At 49.2% G+C, this 15392-nt stretch overlaps 1 protein-coding gene across 1 annotated transcript in view; it reads right to left on the reverse strand.

The window, feature by feature from the left end:
- The window catches only part of VAC14 (VAC14 component of PIKFYVE complex), a 1984055-nt gene that overhangs the window by 1372014 nt on the left and 596649 nt on the right, over positions 1-15392 (reverse strand). The window contains exon 10 of the mRNA XM_078670682.1: positions 3649-3813. Within this exon, the coding sequence (XP_078526808.1) occupies positions 3649-3813 (165 nt within the window). The remainder of the gene's footprint in view (positions 1-3648; positions 3814-15392) is intronic.

Below are 15392 nucleotides of genomic sequence, written 5' to 3' on the forward strand. Positions count from 1 at the left end.
AGGCTGGTTTTTAAAATCATAGAGAAAGCAGTCTTCCTCTCGCTGTGCTCTTGGCAATTTGAAGCGCTCTGCCGCCTTATCCATCAACATATGGAAGCTAGCGATGTCAACCGGAGGTGAATCACCGGAGTCGCCCGGCTGAGGAGAGGGCGTTTGCATTCGATAGTCATCGAATTCTGCCATATCCGGGTCTTGGTCATCGTCCGTATCCTGGGGAACCTCTCCTTCCTCCCTTTCTGGCTCTGTCTCATCCTCCACATCTTGTCGATAATCAGTGGGGATAGGTTGACGGGGCCCTTCTGGAAGAGCCATCTGCTCTGAAGGTTGCTGCTGATGCTGAGTAGGCTCTGTAGTCTCAGATGTAGAATGGCACGGCGTACCCTGAGGTGTTGGAGGAAATCTCCTATTGTAATCATACAGCATATGCTGGAGGTTGGAAAATAGAGATACTGGAAAGGTTGCCATAGGAACCTGTACATATTGTTCCTCTTGCTGGTTATCGCCCTCCTCCTCGCCGTCTTCAGAACTTGTGTCCTGACACTTAATAATCAAGTCCGATGGACTATGGGCATCACCAAGGACATCGTCCGCAATGGATTCCGTATCATGGTCAGTAGCCATCATTGGTGAGGGTGGCTGGAGAGTAGGAGGCGGCAATTGGAGAGTAGACCCCCTGAAACTGTCCATAGAAGGCTCCGTAAGGACAGGAGAATTTGAAGTGTGCAAAGGCACTAGGGGCATAGTGGCGAAAGACCTCGATCCTGATGCGGATTCTGCGTGCTCCTGCTGTGCTCCAGAATTTAAAGGCAAAACTGCCGTCGACGTAGCCATTGCCGAGTTAATCGACTTAGATGTCTCCCCTGGAGCGATCGTCGACGAGGATGATGTAGACACAGCTGTCAGAGATGGTGTCTTTTTAAAAGTAGTCGTCGACGACGAGCGTTTTGCCACAGCCGTCGACGGTGCCGTCGTCGACGGGATCTTCGTCGACGAGTCCTTGGATGTTATCTTCTTCGGCTTCACTCGGGTACTCACAAGATTTGTGAAGGGTTATGGGACCATTGTGGTCCCACTGACTTGAACTTATCTAAATAGAGCCGCCTAAAAAGGTTATCTGGACCACAGGATGCCAAAAGGCTTTAGAAACCCTGAAAGAGGCACCTGACCTGAGGGCACCTGACCACGGAAAAGAGTTCATTGTCCAAACAGATGCTAATGAACATAGGATTGGGGCAGTGTTGTCACAAACAAATGATGAGGGCCAGGATCAACCAGTTGCCCATATCAGCAGGTGACCCCTCCCTTGACAGCAGTGTTGCAGGGCCATTAAGAAGGCAATCTTTACTATTGTTTGGACCCTGAAGAAGCTAAGACCAAATACACCTTTGGGACTCACTTCAAGGTGCAAACCGACCACAGGCCTCTCAGATGGCTGATGCAGATGAGAGGGGAAAACCCCTAACAGTTGAGGTGGTCCATTGTACTTTATAGTGGAACACAGACCACGGATTGACCATGCCAATGCAGACAGCCTTTCCAGGTTTTTCCACTTAGACAATGAGAACTACCAGGGGATAGGTTAGTTGCTCATCACCTTTCGTCTGGGGGTGGATCATGTAGGATAGTGCCAATTTTAGATGGGCACCACCCACCACCACACCCCACTCCCCTCCCCTCCCCTCTTCCCCACCGGCCAACCCCACTTTGTGCTCCAATGCTAATGGTTATGATTCTGACAGTGCACTGGAGGCTGCTGCTCAGGCCCCAGTGACAGTTATCTCTCCCTAAAGCTGCTATATGTAAATTGGCTATCATAACTGACAAGTACTTTACCCCTTTATAAGTCCCTAGTATATGGTACGAGTGGTATCCAGGGCATGGGTGGTAAAGGGGTCCCAAGGACTTGCATCACTGTTTGTACAACCCTGAGTGGCACACAAACTGCTGACAGCAGCCCTGCCATTGCAGACCACAGGAGTAGTGCAAACTGCTCCAACTCGACTTTACCGTCACCATGTGTGGCAAAATCAATGAAGTATCTTTTATATATGCCAGTCACCCCTCCTAAATCCCAGGAAGCAGGGTGCAATATATCTAGTTATGGACATGCAAACCCAAGCTAATATCACCCTATAATGCACTTTGCCATTAATGGACACTATAAGTGATAGAAAAGGACAAAGAAGGGCCCATGTCGGCGACAACAGAACTTGCACCAAAGCAAAAGAGGGATACTCTGTCCCTGTGACAACCCTCTCCTGGAACTGACTCATCGATACTCGTCCTAGGCTGTCAGTTCCGCCAGACAGAGGGACCCGTGTGGAAGCCTGAAACACCCTCAGACTCACCTGCACTAATGGCTCTAGTCCCCTGGAAAATGCAGGTAAAACAACGCTCCGGATACAAAGAATTGCTTGCCATCGGGTCCTCTGAGGGATCGCCAATTCCAGATGGTCTAGTGCATTGTGGGAACTGTAGTCCTGCCTTCCATGAAGTTACAGGCTGCTACCGTGTTCCCTGGGACCACCGGACGCCAAAGTAAGTTTCTCCTCCACTTACCACTGCCAAGGCTTGTTGATCGCCAGTCCGGCAACCAATCCCTGCTGCACCTAGAGGGAACTCCATCTGACGTTCATCCGACATCAGAAGTGGTCCCGATTGTTGTGTTTTTGCATCTTTTTCACCCGCAACACCTTTTCAGCGGTAAAAGCAGCTCTCCTGCGACTCCCATTCAGCACCAGAACCAGCCAGGACAACTCTGCACCTGAGCTCAGGGGCAAGGTGAAATTGAACTGACTTTCTTTTCTTGGTCCTGGGGCCCGCATCACCTTTACTCTGCAAGGGTTCTACGCAACTCGACCTGCAAGCGACCAATTGCCACTAGTGGTTTTTCCCATTGACCGCAATGATAAAGTGTCACTGTATTATTTTGCACTGATTTTATATTGCTTCAAAAACCCATAACTCCGGTTTTATGTATGGTATTCCATTTGACTTGGTGTCTAAAATAAGATAAAATCTGCTTTATTTTTATAGATTGGTGTTAGATTTCTTTCAAGCTGTGTCAGTTACTTATCATCCATGTTGCTACTCCAACATGCTTAACATATGTCCCGTTAGGAAAGCCCGAGTGCTCTTTGCCACACTACCACAACGGAGCTAAGCATTTATTATTGTGAACCCAAGGACCATCTTTGGGGTTTGTGATAGTATTGCACAGTGAAGCCTAACCAGCATCACCACACAATACTCCACCTTCCTACAGGTATCCACAGCCACCGGCTCTTAGGAGTGCAATCTCCTCACAGATATTGGGTATACAGCTTCCAGTTCTCCAGTAACCACTTATAAAGCTAGCTTGCTACTTTCCTTTAGTGGCTCCCACTATGTTTTGTATAGAAGCATCTCAGACCCAATAGCTTTCACTCCTTCAGTGTTTCACAGAGGGGAACTCCGATATTACGGTTCACATTAGGTTAAAACACTGTAGGTACAGAGTGCATGCAAATCCAGACAAAAGTAAATGGTTTACCATTTAGCACAATGAGCGAGAGGCCAAGGGTAAAGCAATTTAGTGGCAGATGATTTTAGGTGACAATGCGTATGTAGCCACACTGCGGCATAGACTCCGACAATTCAGTAGCTCACCAGCAGACTCCGTGTTCTTGTTCGCATTGGGCTCATTTACGCTGGACTCGTCAGCTGTGGACTCAGGCAGAAGAGCAGGCTGTCTCACTTCATCTATCTCATCGTCCTCAGGAGTGACTAGCTTCATTAGACTCTGGTTGCAAACATTGGCCACCTCTTTAATACCTGGTAAAAATGTGTTAAGGAATACTTGCCAATCATGTAATACACCAGGACATTTTAGAGCCATCGAGTTTATGAGGCACAGGATATAGACATATTTATTTAGCTTCTACTCAGTACATTTACCTTTAGTCAGTATTAAAAATTTGAGAGTCACAAAACACAGCCAGGAATATGGCCCAATCCACATGAAAAAAAATAGGTGTGCCATTTAACTGAAATCATTTCAGCAACGTTTGGGCTACAGTTCATCTATGTTGACTCAATATTTCACAGATATATAGTCTACTCTAAAACATTTTCAGATACGTTTTTTATACGTATTTCTTACTTAAACACCACAGTACTTAATAGCCTCTGCACTACAGCAGTACAAGCATGTTGGGTACACTTAAGTGTTAAGACTGTGTGAACTTACATTGACCTGGTTTGTGGTTTGTTAATGCATATAAAAATAAACAGTATTTATCTACTCATACACACACTATATATAAATATATATATATATATATATATATATATATATTTAAGCTCCGAAGTACCCAACGTACAAAGGAGCACCCGGACCTCAGCTGCACACAAGGAGCCTTAAATGGTAAGCACGCCTCCAGCACAACGATATCGTTTAACTGTTCAAACTGCCCTGGATGCCTGACGCGTTTCGAAGTGTCCCCACTTCTCTTCAGAGGCTTTGGCAGTTATGAAGGAGCGCTTGAGGCACCACCCCCCTTCTTGCATGGATGCACGCCCTGGATGGGACTTATGGGACCTGTAGTGCCTCACGTTGCGCTAATGTTCAGTCTGCACGAATTCCACACAGCGAGGCCCATCTGTGGGCTTGAAATAGTTACCAACTGAACATTAGCGCGATGTGAGGCACTACAAGTCCCATCTATGGCGTGCATCTAAGCAAGAAGGGGTGTGGTGCCTCAAGCGCTCCTTCATAACTGCCAAAGCCTCTGAAGAGAAGTGGGGACACTTCGAAACGCGTCAGGCATCCAGGGCAGTTTGAACAGTCAAAGGATATCGTTGTGCTGGAGGCGTGCTTACCATTCAAGGCTCCTTGTGTGCAGCTGAGGTCCGGGTGCTCCTTTGTACGTTGGGTACTTCGGAGCTGGAATATTTACGCGGCGACCCATGCCGCAAAAGGAGCACCACCCTGAAAGAACCAGGGGCCATGCGGTCTTGACTACGGGCCGAGAACATGGGACAGCAGCGTATGGATTCTGCACGAATTCCACACAGCGAGGCCCATCTGTGGGCTTGAAATAGTTACCAACTGAACATTAGCGCGATGTGAGGCACTACAAGTCCCATAAGTCCCATCTATGGCGTGCATCTAAGCAAGAAGGGGTGTGGTGCCTCAAGCGCTCCTTCATAACTGCCAAAGCCTCTGAAGAGAAGTGGGGACACTTCGAAACGCGTCAGGCATCCAGGGCAGTTTGAACAGTCAAAGGATATCGTTGTGCTGGAGGCGTGCTTACCATTCAAGGCTCCTTGTGTGCAGCTGAGGTCCGGGTGCTCCTTTGTACGTTGGGTACTTCGGAGCTGGAATATTTACGCGGCGACCCATGCCGCAAAAGGAGCACCACCCTGAAAGAACCAGGGGCCATGCGGTCTTGACTACGGGCCGAGAACATGGGACAGCAGCGTATGGATTCTGCACGAATTCCACACAGCGAGGCCCATCTGTGGGCTTGAAATAGTTACCAACTGAACATTAGCGCGATGTGAGGCACTACAAGTCCCATAAGTCCCATCTATGGCGTGCATCTAAGCAAGAAGGGGTGTGGTGCCTCAAGCGCTCCTTCATAACTGCCAAAGCCTCTGAAGAGAAGTGGGGACACTTCGAAACGCGTCAGGCATCCAGGGCAGTTTGAACAGTCAAAGGATATCGTTGTGCTGGAGGCGTGCTTACCATTCAAGGCTCCTTGTGTGCAGCTGAGGTCCGGGTGCTCCTTTGTACGTTGGGTACTTCGGAGCTGGAATATTTACGCGGCGACCCATGCCGCAAAAGGAGCACCACCCTGAAAGAACCAGGGGCCATGCGGTCTTGACTACGGGCCGAGAACATGGGACAGCAGCGTATGGATTCTGCACGAATTCCACACAGCGAGGCCCATCTGTGGGCTTGAAATAGTTACCAACTGAACATTAGCGCGATGTGAGGCACTACAAGTCCCATAAGTCCCATCTATGGCGTGCATCTAAGCAAGAAGGGGTGTGGTGCCTCAAGCGCTCCTTCATAACTGCCAAAGCCTCTGAAGAGAAGTGGGGACACTTCGAAACGCGTCAGGCATCCAGGGCAGTTTGAACAGTCAAAGGATATCGTTGTGCTGGAGGCGTGCTTACCATTCAAGGCTCCTTGTGTGCAGCTGAGGTCCGGGTGCTCCTTTGTACGTTGGGTACTTCGGAGCTGGAATATTTACGCGGCGACCCATGCCGCAAAAGGAGCACCACCCTGAAAGAACCAGGGGCCATGCGGTCTTGACTACGGGCCGAGAACATGGGACAGCAGCGTATGGATTCTGCACGAATTCCACACAGCGAGGCCCATCTGTGGGCTTGAAATAGTTACCAACTGAACATTAGCGCGATGTGAGGCACTACAAGTCCCATAAGTCCCATCTATGGCGTGCATCTAAGCAAGAAGGGGTGTGGTGCCTCAAGCGCTCCTTCATAACTGCCAAAGCCTCTGAAGAGAAGTGGGGACACTTCGAAACGCGTCAGGCATCCAGGGCAGTTTGAACAGTCAAAGGATATCGTTGTGCTGGAGGCGTGCTTACCATTCAAGGCTCCTTGTGTGCAGCTGAGGTCCGGGTGCTCCTTTGTACGTTGGGTACTTCGGAGCTGGAATATTTACGCGGCGACCCATGCCGCAAAAGGAGCACCACCCTGAAAGAACCAGGGGCCATGCGGTCTTGACTACGGGCCGAGAACATGGGACAGCAGCGTATGGATTCTGCACGAATTCCACACAGCGAGGCCCATCTGTGGGCTTGAAATAGTTACCAACTGAACATTAGCGCGATGTGAGGCACTACAAGTCCCATAAGTCCCATCTATGGCGTGCATCTAAGCAAGAAGGGGTGTGGTGCCTCAAGCGCTCCTTCATAACTGCCAAAGCCTCTGAAGAGAAGTGGGGACACTTCGAAACGCGTCAGGCATCCAGGGCAGTTTGAACAGTCAAAGGATATCGTTGTGCTGGAGGCGTGCTTACCATTCAAGGCTCCTTGTGTGCAGCTGAGGTCCGGGTGCTCCTTTGTACGTTGGGTACTTCGGAGCTGGAATATTTACGCGGCGACCCATGCCGCAAAAGGAGCACCACCCTGAAAGAACCAGGGGCCATGCGGTCTTGACTACGGGCCGAGAACATGGGACAGCAGCGTATGGATTCTGCATGAATTCCACACAGCGAGGCCCATCTGTGGGCTTGAAATAGTTACCAACTGAACATTAGCGCGATGTGAGGCACTACAAGTCCCATAAGTCCCATCTATGGCGTGCATCTAAGCAAGAAGGGGTGTGGTCCCTCAAGCGCTCCTTCATAACTGCCAAAGCCTCTGAAGAGAAGTGGGGACACTTCGAAACGCGTCAGGCATCCAGGGCAGTTTGAACAGTCAAAGGATATCGTTGTGCTGGAGGCGTGCTTACCATTCAAGGCTCCTTGTGTGCAGCTGAGGTCCGGGTGCTCCTTTGTACGTTGGGTACTTCGGAGCTGGAATATTTACGCGGCGACCCATGCCGCAAAAGGAGCACCACCCTGAAAGAACCAGGGGCCATGCGGTCTTGACTACGGGCCGAGAACATGGGACAGCAGCGTATGGATTCTGCACGAATTCCACACAGCGAGGCCCATCTGTGGGCTTGAAATAGTTACCAACTGATTATTAGCGCGATGTGAGGCACTACAAGTCCCATAAGTCCCATCTATGGCGTGCATCTAAGCAAGAAGGGGTGTGGTGCCTCAAGCGCTCCTTCATAACTGCCAAAGCCTCTGAAGAGAAGTGGGGACACTTCGAAACGCGTCAGGCATCCAGGGCAGTTTGAACAGTCAAAGGATATCGTTGTGCTGGAGGCGTGCTTACCATTCAAGGCTCCTTGTGTGCAGCTGAGGTCCGGGTGCTCCTTTGTACGTTGGGTACTTCGGAGCTGGAATATTTACGCGGCGACCCATGCCGCAAAAGGAGCACCACCCTGAAAGAACCAGGGGCCATGCGGTCTTGACTACGGGCCGAGAACATGGGACAGCAGCGTATGGATTCTGCACGAATTCCACACAGCGAGGCCCATCTGTGGGCTTGAAATAGTTACCAACTGAACATTAGCGCGATGTGAGGCACTACAAGTCCCATAAGTCCCATCTATGGCGTGCATCTAAGCAAGAAGGGGTGTGGTGCCTCAAGCGCTCCTTCATAACTGCCAAAGCCTCTGAAGAGAAGTGGGGACACTTCGAAACGCGTCAGGCATCCAGGGCAGTTTGAACAGTCAAAGGATATCGTTGTGCTGGAGGCGTGCTTACCATTCAAGGCTCCTTGTGTGCAGCTGAGGTCCGGGTGCTCCTTTGTACGTTGGGTACTTCGGAGCTGGAATATTTACGCGGCGACCCATGCCGCAAAAGGAGCACCACCCTGAAAGAACCAGGGGCCATGCGGTCTTGACTACGGGCCGAGAACATGGGACAGCAGCGTATGGATTCTGCACGAATTCCACACAGCGAGGCCCATCTGTGGGCTTGAAATGGTTACCAACTGAACATTAGCGCGATGTGAGGCACTACAAGTCCCATAAGTCCCATCTATGGCGTGCATCTAAGCAAGAAGGGGTGTGGTGCCTCAAGCGCTCCTTCATAACTGCCAAAGCCTCTGAAGAGAAGTGGGGACACTTCGAAACGCGTCAGGCATCCAGGGCAGTTTGAACAGTCAAAGGATATCGTTGTGCTGGAGGCGTGCTTACCATTCAAGGCTCCTTGTGTGCAGCTGAGGTCCGGGTGCTCCTTTGTACGTTGGGTACTTCGGAGCTGGAATATTTACGCGGCGACCCATGCCGCAAAAGGAGCACCACCCTGAAAGAACCAGGGGCCATGCGGTCTTGACTACGGGCCGAGAACATGGGACAGCAGCGTATGGATTCTGCACGAATTCCACACAGCGAGGCCCATCTGTGGGCTTGAAATAGTTACCAACTGAACATTAGCGCGATGTGAGGCACTACAAGTCCCATAAGTCCCATCTATGGCGTGCATCTAAGCAAGAAGGGGTGTGGTGCCTCAAGCGCTCCTTCATAACTGCCAAAGCCTCTGAAGAGAAGTGGGGACACTTCGAAACGCGTCAGGCATCCAGGGCAGTTTGAACAGTCAAAGGATATCGTTGTGCTGGAGGCGTGCTTACCATTCAAGGCTCCTTGTGTGCAGCTGAGGTCCGGGTGCTCCTTTGTACGTTGGGTACTTCGGAGCTGGAATATTTACGCGGCGACCCATGCCGCAAAAGGAGCACCACCCTGAAAGAACCAGGGGCCATGCGGTCTTGACTACGGGCCGAGAACATGGGACAGCAGCGTATGGATTCTGCACGAATTCCACACAGCGAGGCCCATCTGTGGGCTTGAAATAGTTACCAACTGAACATTAGCGCGATGTGAGGCACTACAAGTCCCATAAGTCCCATCTATGGCGTATATCTAAGCAAGAAGGGGTGTGGTGCCTCAAGCGCTCCTTCATAACTGCCAAAGCCTCTGAAGAGAAGTGGGGACACTTCGAAACGCGTCAGGCATCCAGGGCAGTTTGAACAGTCAAAGGATATCGTTGTGCTGGAGGCGTGCTTACCATTCAAGGCTCCTTGTGTGCAGCTGAGGTCCGGGTGCTCCTTTGTACGTTGGGTACTTCGGAGCTGGAATATTTACGCGGCGACCCATGCCGCAAAAGGAGCACCACCCTGAAAGAACCAGGGGCCATGCGGTCTTGACTACGGGCCGAGAACATGGGACAGCAGCGTATGGATTCTGCACGAATTCCACACAGCGAGGCCCATCTGTGGGCTTGAAATAGTTACCAACTGAACATTAGCGCGATGTGAGGCACTACAAGTCCCATAAGTCCCATCTATGGCGTGCATCTAAGCAAGAAGGGGTGTGGTGCCTCAAGCGCTCCTTCATAACTGCCAAAGCCTCTGAAGAGAAGTGGGGACACTTCGAAACGTGTCAGGCATCCAGGGCAGTTTGAACAGTCAAAGGATATCGTTGTGCTGGAGGCGTGCTTACCATTCAAGGCTCCTTGTGTGCAGCTGAGGTCTGGGTGCTCCTTTGTACGTTGGGTACTTCGGAGCTGGAATATTTACGCGGCGACCCATGCTGCAAAAGGAGCACCACCCTGAAAGAACCAGGGGCCATGCGGTCTTGACTACGGGCCGAGAACATGGGACAGCAGCGTATGGATTCTGCACGAATTCCACACAGCGAGGCCCATCTGTGGGCTTGAAATAGTTACCAACTGAACATTAGCGCGATGTGAGGCACTACAAGTCCCATAAGTCCCATCTATGGCGTGCATCTAAGCAAGAAGGGGTGTGGTGCCTCAAGCGCTCCTTCATAACTGCCAAAGCCTCTGAAGAGAAGTGGGGACACTTCGAAACGCGTCAGGCATCCAGGGCAGTTTGAACAGTCAAAGGATATCGTTGTGCTGGAGGCGTGCTTACCATTCAAGGCTCCTTGTGTGCAGCTGAGGTCCGGGTGCTCCTTTGTACGTTGGGTACTTCGGAGCTGGAATATTTACGCGGCGACCCATGCCGCAAAAGGAGCTCCACCCTGAAAGAACCAGGGGCCATGCGGTCTTGACTACGGGCCGAGAACATGGGACAGCAGCGTATGGATTCTGCACGAATTCCACACAGCGAGGCCCATCTGTGGGCTTGAAATAGTTACCAACTGAACATTAGCGCGATGTGAGGCACTACAAGTCCCATAAGTCCCATCTATGGCGTGCATCTAAGCAAGAAGGGGTGTGGTGCCTCAAGCGCTCCTTCATAACTGCCAAAGCCTCTGAAGAGAAGTGGGGACACTTCGAAACGCGTCAGGCATCCAGGGCAGTTTGAACAGTCAAAGGATATCGTTGTGCTGGAGGCGTGCTTACCATTCAAGGCTCCTTGTGTGCAGCTGAGGTCCGGGTGCTCCTTTGTACGTTGGGTACTTCGGAGCTGGAATATTTACGCGGCGACCCATGCCGCAAAAGGAGCACCACCCTGAAAGAACCAGGGGCCATGCGGTCTTGACTACGGGCCGAGAACATGGGACAGCAGCGTATGGATTCTGCACGAATTCCACACAGCGAGGCCCATCTGTGGGCTTGAAATAGTTACCAACTGAACATTAGCGCGATGTGAGGCACTACAAGTCCCATAAGTCCCATCTATGGCGTGCATCTAAGCAAGAAGGGGTGTGGTGCCTCAAGCGCTCCTTCATAACTGCCAAAGCCTCTGAAGAGAAGTGGGGACACTTCGAAACGTGTCAGGCATCCAGGGCAGTTTGAACAGTCAAAGGATATCGTTGTGCTGGAGGCGTGCTTACCATTCAAGGCTCCTTGTGTGCAGCTGAGGTCCGGGTGCTCCTTTGTACGTTGGGTACTTCGGAGCTGGAATATTTACGCGGCGACCCATGCCGCAAAAGGAGCACCACCCTGAAAGAACCAGGGGCCATGCGGTCTTGACTACGGGCCGAGAACATGGGACAGCAGCGTATGGATTCTGCACGAATTCCACACAGCGAGGCCCATCTGTGGGCTTGAAATAGTTACCAACTGAACATTAGCGCGATGTGAGGCACTACAAGTCCCATAAGTCCCATCTATGGCGTGCATCTAAGCAAGAAGGGGTGTGGTGCCTCAAGCGCTCCTTCATAACTGCCAAAGCCTCTGAAGAGAAGTGGGGACACTTCGAAACGCGTCAGGCATCCAGGGCAGTTTGAACAGTCAAAGGATATCGTTGTGCTGGAGGCGTGCTTACCATTCAAGGCTCCTTGTGTGCAGCTGAGGTCCGGGTGCTCCTTTGTACGTTGGGTACTTCGGAGCTGGAATATATATATATATATATATATATATATATATATATATATATATATATATATATATATATATATATATATATATACACACACATATATATATTGTAGTTTATAGACTTATGATACAACACAATAAAGGCAGAGTCAGTTGTCCCACCACAGTGGAAGATATAAGCCATATTAAGGTACACAGTCCAGTTCAGTGGAATGAACACATACTTTTAATTTAAATCGTGCAACAAAGATCATATAAAAATATAATAGAGTCTCTTCAAAAATCCAAAAACTGTAATTCTTTAACATGTGGAAGTGTTTCACCTTTGTACACCAGATTACATTACTGCATTGTGTGGCATGTATTAAAAGTGAGTTTTTAAACATGAACTTGGAAACATTCATGCCTCCTCCCACGCTGAAGACCATACCATTAGTAAACGAAGAGACAAGTCAGTTGTAATGTGACCATATACGTGGCCTAGATTCATATTATACACTTTGCCATATTATAGTCTATTAAATCAAACAAGAGAGGTTTTTGTAGAGAGTACAACCTAATCTCCCTTAGATTAATGAAGAGAAAGGAAGCATGGTGAAAAGTATTTGCCTAGGAGCACACAACTTGGTCAAATGGGGAAGCCGGGATGGATCCCACATTTTCTGGTTGCACAATATGCAATTCTACCCCTAGATGGGTCACTCTTTCTCTCCATCGGGTTTTAAATCAAAAGTTACCATTTTGTCTTTAATTCTTGGCACATCAGGTTGGAGAGTGAGGGGCAGGCAGGCTTCATGAGAAAGCTCCCCTCATTTTGGGCTTGAGGGTTCAAAAGGACTTTGAGCTGAGGGAGAGTCTAGAATTCCCACCCCTTTCTTCCAATGCCAAAGAGAAGAAAATACGTTTCTTACCTGTAACTCCAGTTATCCAGTATTGGTATCTTTCATAGATTCACATGCCGGAATCATTTCCCGTTGTCGAGATGGGAGTCCCACGGTAACATAATCAAGCAGTATGTAAGTAATGCAATAGGCTATAATGGCCCTGAGCCATGCTTTAAATAGCCTATCTATGTCCTTTTAAAAAAAGGAGCAAATGTTGAATGCAGCCATTCAGCTGCTACCACCCCCTAGAACTCTCCTTGCAGAGGCAGTTTCCCTCAGAATTTCCCAGTACAACTGAGAAGTGAGTATCTTATTACACAACATAGAAACAGCCTCTACGGGGAGGAGGGTGGGTGCATGTGAATCTATGCAAGACACAAATACTGGATAACTGTAGTTACAGGTACGTAACATATTTTCTTATCCAATATTGGGGTATCTTTCATAGATTCACATGTCTGAATCAGAATAGCAAGGAAGTGTTGTCCTCGGAAAGCTGATCTCCCTAAGAGCAGCAGAAATATTGCACATGTAGAGGAAACATAACACCCCCCCCCCCCCAAGTTTGTGATAGTTTCAGGTCGCAGATCTTGACATCAAGACATTTGGTACTGGCAGTGTAAAAATTAAAAAAGTCGAATGTGACAACTGCAAGAATAGCTAGATGTGACATCCAATAGTGTTATTTCTGTTGTGGATGGTGGGAGACCTCTAAAGTATACTGAATCCCTCAAGTTTCAAGTAACACAATAGATACAATGAAAGAAGCGCCTGTGCATTTCCTTTTTCTATTTAAAAAAATAAATAGGATGGAAGAGAACAAATGTACAGAACGCAATTGTAAGCAAAACCCAACTTATCTGTCATGTACTTCGCCTTTTCATGTACAGAGTAGCAAAAAGAGACAGAAAAAATAACTTATAATACACCTTACATAGTCACACTAAACATAATCACGAACATGTAAGCACATGAGATCACCATGAGAACAAAAATACTCTAAGAGCTAGAAAGAGGCCTACCTTAATGGAAGATGTGACGGAGCACCACTTGACCCACAGCCGAGTCTGCATCTTGACCGGACTCCAAGCAGTAATGCTGCGTGAAGGTACAAGTGTTCCTCCAGGTTACAGCACGTTACATTTTCTCCAGAGTTGCTCTAGTGAAGAGGGCAGCTGACGTGGCAACTGGTCTGGTGGAGTGAGCTTTTGTTCTTCTTTCCAAAGGTTTGTTAGCTTTGAAGTGAAAGAACTGTATCGCCACCGATATCCACCATGCGATGGTGGGTTTCGTTATCACAGTTCCTGCTCTGCCTTGGCCATAGGCCACTAATAGTTGATCAGTCTTTCGAATGTCCTTCATTCTTTAAAGATAGAACTTAAGGCAACGTTTTGTTTTAATCTTTATTTAAATCGTTGGCAATGTTGCAAACATTATACTGAATGTAGATTTGAATGACAGAGCACATGCATCATAAATACCATTGCATTTGTAAACATTGACATTCAAGGGGCACAGTAAGATAAAAGCTTGTACATGTAAGACATCAGAAAAAAGGCTGCACCTCTCCTCCGTTGGCACCGTCTCCCCCCTGCGGCCTCTCTAGCATTCCTCTAGGGTATGGCATCTAACAGTGCAAAGGGCTAGTCGGAAGGGAAAGCAAGGGGCCAGAGTATTCTTGTGTAGTGAAAGGATGGGCTGATAGTCTGAAGGCAAATGATCCGGGTTCTGTTTGACTGGGTCTGAATGGGAGGGCTCCGCTAGCTGGAGGTAGGTGGTGAAAGGTTCCCATATATCATGAGGGTGTGATTTCACTGGCATCAGTTCCCAATAGTTGGGCAGTTGGTCTAGACAGTATGCAGTGTCTTTGACCCAATCGCGAGCTTGTGATGCTCGGGCCCGCCCCAGTTCATTGCGACTCTACGTTTTGCTTAAAGTAGCAATAGCGCAACATGTTTCTGGACACCACGGTCCACGTCTGCCATGTATCCCTAGAGTCCCAATAGCGGGGAGGGGTCTAGTTGTACATCTATGATTTTCCCAATAGTATTAAATATCTCTGCCCGGTAGGCGGCTATGGCAGGGCACTGTCAAGCGAGGTGGAGGAAGTCCGCCCCCGGCGAATGGCATCGGGTACAGTGAGAATCTGGAGAGATTCCCATTCTATGTGTCTGAACGGGTATTCGATATACCCGGTTTAAGAATTTGAAATGTACGAGGCATAGTCTGTAGTTAGGGGACAGGAGTTCAAGCTGGCCAGAGCAGAAGGTCCACTGCTCGTCTGCAGGGAGATCATTACCCCATGTATCCCCTGCTGGTGTGTCTGTCGCAGGCTCCGAGCATTGCATGTGGTTATACAAGGATGTAATGAGTTTGCGTGCAGTACTGGCTTTATAAATGTATTCTAGTGCCATTAGTGTTTGCGGGGAGGGGGAGGGGGGGCTGAAAATGTGTCAAACACTGCCGGCAGGTTGCACGCAATTGATAATATAGGAGGGTGTCCAGGGGAGCGCTTGAAGCAGGGTTCTGGGAAGGAGGGTCAAGGAAACGATTGTTTGGGTACAGATCCGCAAATGTGCAAATGCCAAGCTTACTGGCGCGAGTGCAGGCACCACCGTCTAACATCGGCAGTAGCATGGGGTGTTTCGCCA

Source organism: Lissotriton helveticus, chromosome 12, assembly GCF_964261635.1.
Source record: "Lissotriton helveticus chromosome 12, aLisHel1.1, whole genome shotgun sequence".
NCBI classification, from domain to species: Eukaryota; Metazoa; Chordata; class Amphibia; order Caudata; family Salamandridae; genus Lissotriton; species Lissotriton helveticus.